At 33.7% G+C, this 4,617-nt stretch overlaps 1 protein-coding gene across 1 annotated transcript; it reads left to right on the plus strand.

Moving 5' to 3' along the window:
- The first annotated feature begins 1,348 nt into the window (after positions 1–1,348).
- Positions 1,349–2,748, plus strand: LOC145126085 (uncharacterized). The gene is made up of 2 exons (XM_079061492.1): positions 1,349–2,491; positions 2,564–2,748. Exon 1 carries the CDS (start codon positions 1,492–1,494, stop codon positions 2,464–2,466), a length of 975 nt encoding a protein of 324 aa, XP_078917618.1. The 5' UTR covers positions 1,349–1,491; the 3' UTR covers positions 2,467–2,491; positions 2,564–2,748.
- Positions 2,749–4,617: the final 1,869 nt, after the last annotated feature.

Below are 4,617 nucleotides of genomic sequence, written 5' to 3' on the forward strand. Positions count from 1 at the left end.
TAGATTCGCCCTTGGCCTCATTTGGTTCGAGTTCAAAGCCTTAAAAAAATGTTTGGGACCTTTGGATAATAATTATACATCGGGAGCCAACAACTTTTATCGTGTTTATATTTGCTAATAATATATAATATATTTTTGAAGAAAAATATACATGTGTTTTTATATTTAATCAATGTCAATGTAGTATATCTAAAATTACAACTTCCGTTCACTTTTTTTTAAGGTTAATGACTTATAAAGATAATATAGTTTAGGTTTTATTCACATTTAATTTATTATATTTTTTTTCCATATATTACCATTAAAAATGCTAAAACTTACATACCAACTAATCATATTAAAAATGCTAAAACTTACATACCAACTAATCATAAAGATTTATGTAATTTGAACGATCTAAACAAATTCATATGTGAAAAAAAAAATTAAAAAGCTAAATGTGAACAAAATGCTATGTTTATCTTATAAGTTATTAACCCTAATGAATCCTTATTTGATTCGATTCGGCTTTGATTTTCCTTATGACATTATATAATACTACAACAAGATATTCAAATATTTCTTAAGAAAGTCAAATTGTTTTATGTAAATATTGAATAAGACATAATCCTGTCGGTGTCAGCGGGTTACACCTAGGGGTGTCGAACGGGTAAAATTTTCGGGTTTCGGGTAGAACGGGTCGGGTAGAACGGGTATTTCTTTAAGAAAATAATACCCGATACCCGACCTATATTGTAATTCGGGTTTTCGGGTTTCGGGTATTCGGGTTTGAGGTCGGGTCGGGTAATTATCGGGTATACCCGAAAATTTCTTAAATGACACTTATTGATATTTTTTTTTACATGTTGGTTGGTTTAATAAAGAATTGGGTAGGAAAATACTCCATACAATTAACAAGTACATCTATAATAACAATACAAATTATTATAATATGTTATGTACTTTTTTAATTCCATTACGTGCAATAGAGAGAAACTGAAAATTGTGATGACGGTTCAGGACTTCAGCTTCAGCGTCGTATTCCTTTTGCAAGTTTGCGTCGATTGTCGAGCCGTCGTTCATAAGAAGGAAACGAAGGGTTTGTTTTATTTGAAGTGTGCGTACGTGACTGTATTGTATATTTGGTATTATTTAAAAAACGAATTCGGGTATTCGGGTATACCCAAAAATAAATATTCATACCTAAAACCCGACCTATATTATTATCGGGTTAACCTATTACCCGAATGTTCATACGTGTTACCCGTTCTACCCGAATCATTCTACACGAATTCGGAACGGGTCGGATGGGTAGAACGGGTTTCGGGTTTTTTCGACAGGCCGCTCGTATATGACTGAACTGTGGACCGGGTTTCTGCATTGGAATCGAACCGTTTAGCGTTTGTCCCCTTTTCTCTTTTACTCCTCATGTCGTTCCATAAACCCTAAAATTCTTCAATCAGATTCCAATATACGTTGAGGGTTCATGATTGATCCAAGAATCTTCCAGTGATGATGAAGCAAGACTCGAATCCAACTACCACCACCAACCACCCTACATTAGCCACCGTCTGCGGCCACTGCGGCGTCGAAGAACGGAAGCTTCTCCACAACGTCCGTCTCCGAGGTAACTTCCGACGCCTTTGCACCACTTGCGTCCTCCGTCTCCACACTCAGTACTTCTGCCCCGCTTGTCTCGGCGTCTACGAGCGTTCTCCTCCCGTTGACGCCGTCGTTTGCTACAAATGCTACTCTTCCTCTCACCCTAACTGCGTCTCCTCTCCACCTGTGAGCTCAATCGCATCTTCGCGCGGATCGTCCCCTTGTTCATCCTGCTTAAACCCTAACGCGCTTGTTTTGAATCTCAATAGACTGGAAAACGGGACTAGGACTGGTGGTAGGGCGATCGATAACAATGCGGCGAGACTACTATATGCTGCAGGGAGGATAGCGTCCATGTCGATGAATAAGGCGGAGGTGGCCGCATCTACAGAAGCCGAGAGGAGATCGAAGGAGGCAGCCTATACGAAGAAAAGAGCAAGGGAAGCTCTCGATCATGTTGTGTATCTAATGGTAAAGGAAAAACGAATCGCTGTTGAAACTAATAAGAGAGTTGTCACTGCAAGCAACAGTGTTGCCGCCACTGCCGCCACACCAGTGGCGGCAGCGGTGGTGGTGGATGCTAGTGTTGTGAACAACAAACTCGATGCTTCAAATGAGGTATTGGAAGCTTTGAATGCAGTGGAGATAAAAGAGAAAGGAAGGCAGCTGCAAGAAAAGGGTAATGGAGTGGTCGTAATGGATGTAGATGTTGTTAATGGTAAAGGTTCAGGGGTCAGTTCTAATTCTGTTTCTGAAAATGGATCTGTGAAGACTGATCATTTGGGGAAGGTTGTCAATGGTGTAGTTCCATCAATCGGCCATGAACAGACTCAAGAAAAGATCCATTCTATGGAGGAAAGCACTGTGAGCAACCCAAAGCTTTGAAAGAGAAGATTGAAGATTGAAGCTAGTAAGTAAGTAGCTTTTGCAAAAAGGTTTATCTTTTAGTAATTTAACCTGTATTTCATCTGAATATTTGCAGGCAATTTCTATGTACAACACAAATTTCTTGATAGTTGGTGAGATTAGGTTGTGATGATATGATTAATCTATGGTTAAGATTTTGCAAATTGCCTACAAGTCAAACTATATTTAGCTTTTTTGTGGTTGCCTTTGTTCTTGATTGTTTGAAGGGTAAATTTGATAGAAATTTGTTTTTTTCATCAAGTAGCATCTTCTTACTTGAAACCCCTTTTCTATTTTTTGAAGAAGGGTTAAATCTTACACAACTTTTACTATTATAATTGGGTAGATTTTTCACAGTATAGTACCCTGATTTTTTTTTGAAGGTATAATGTTATTATTGGGTAGATTTTTCACAAAAAAAAAAGTGCAAGTACATTGTCAAGGAATATGTAATTATTGGGAAATATGAAGAACAACTTATTTGTATACACATAAAAATTTTATAATATTTAGCATATATAGTTACTAATATGTCTTAACACATTAACACTATATGTTTATCTTTATGTACACACTATTGTATCCTTCGTAATGAGTTTTTCATCTTTAATATGTTTATGTAGATTATTCTTGAAATCTTGTTATATCATTTTGAATCCTATTATCTTCAATGCTCGTTTCCTTAAATTAGTATTATGAATTTTTAAGATTTCCGTTTTAAATGGTCATAATTTATGTAAAATTTGTTTGTAATCGCTTTACTTGATATTTTCTCATATATTTTGAGTTTTTGACTTGATAAATTTTCAGCGGGCTTTTTGGTTTTCAATACATTTGACTTTTTATTATAGTTATAATTGTTTGGATGAAAATAAATTTGATTTTTTATGATATGTATACTATATAATTGTATAAAAGAGCAAATTACAGAACTTATTTTGTGAGGATTTTTTTTACCTTTTAACTACCCAAGGATTTGCAGAACAAATGACGTCAGATGTCATCAATGCTAAAAAAAAAAGAAAGAAAAGATACGTAGATAAAACAGTGGGAATGGCTGTTGTAAACTCAAAATTCTCGAGCACAATTATCTTCTTTTAAAAATTAATAAAGTTTAGGGTCAAAACTCGCATATGATTTCATAATCTGAGAAATTGATAAATTTGTTCTCCTTGTTTATAATAATCTAAGATCTTAATTTGATTCTTAACTAAGATAACATTTTAAAAACTAATATATCAATTTCATTGTGTACCTACTTGAGATCTTTCTCCACACACACATCTAAGGGGAATAGAGTATGGGATGAAAATTTTTATTTTCTTGGGATTGTCTTATGAGATGAAAGAATGAAGTATTGTGTTTTCAAATTCATCCCAAATGGGTCTTGTGAACGATTAATGAAGTTTTTCATGTATCATTAGGGTACAAAACAAGTTAATATACAAACACTATTTTGATGATGGTATAGAAGGTGTGTAAAGAGTTATAGTGTCTGACAATGGATTTTCGGTGAAGATCCAAACAGTCTTCCAATAAGATCCTTTGATAAGGTTGTTGTAAGAGTGAAATAATGAATTTTTGACGAATATCCAAACCGTTTTCAAAGTAGTTAGAGGCCAACATTACGGCATAAACTCTTGAAAAAATAGCTTAAATTTTTTCACCACTTTTAAATTTATCATTTTCGGTATTCATCTAGTTGTGATGTATTATATTAGAGCCTCTACAATAAGAAAATACTTATGTCAACCGAAAGAACTCGAGTATATTCATTATACCTTTTCATAAAATTTATTTATACTTCTTAGTGTTACTCAAATATGAAAAAGAAACTATAACAAATAAGTTTAGTTTTTCATAAAATATGTTTATGGGTGTAAGTGTTACTCAAAAAAAAAAAAAAAAAAAAAAACTATGAAAATAAGTTTAATAAAGCGGTGAAAATGTCAATTTGTAAATTTACAAGCAAAAAAAAACTTAATAAAGCGGTGAAAATGTCATATTTTTTTTTTTTTTTTTTTTTTTTACTTTGGTAAATCCAATTTGACCCGATAAACTCATATTCATATTGTTAATGCTTTTACAATCCACATCCACTTCCTTCATATGACAATATTGGCAAAAACA

The sequence above is a fragment of the Lactuca virosa genome, chromosome 7 (assembly GCF_052849685.1).
Source record: "Lactuca virosa cultivar CGN04683 chromosome 7, Lactuca_virosa_CGN04683_v6, whole genome shotgun sequence".
NCBI classification, from domain to species: domain Eukaryota; kingdom Viridiplantae; phylum Streptophyta; class Magnoliopsida; order Asterales; family Asteraceae; genus Lactuca; species Lactuca virosa.

Excerpts from the sequence above, each read along its gene's own strand:
- LOC145126085 (XM_079061492.1), top strand. The coding sequence starts at position 1,492 with ATGATGAAGCAAGACTCGAATCCAACTACCACCACCAACCACCCTACA.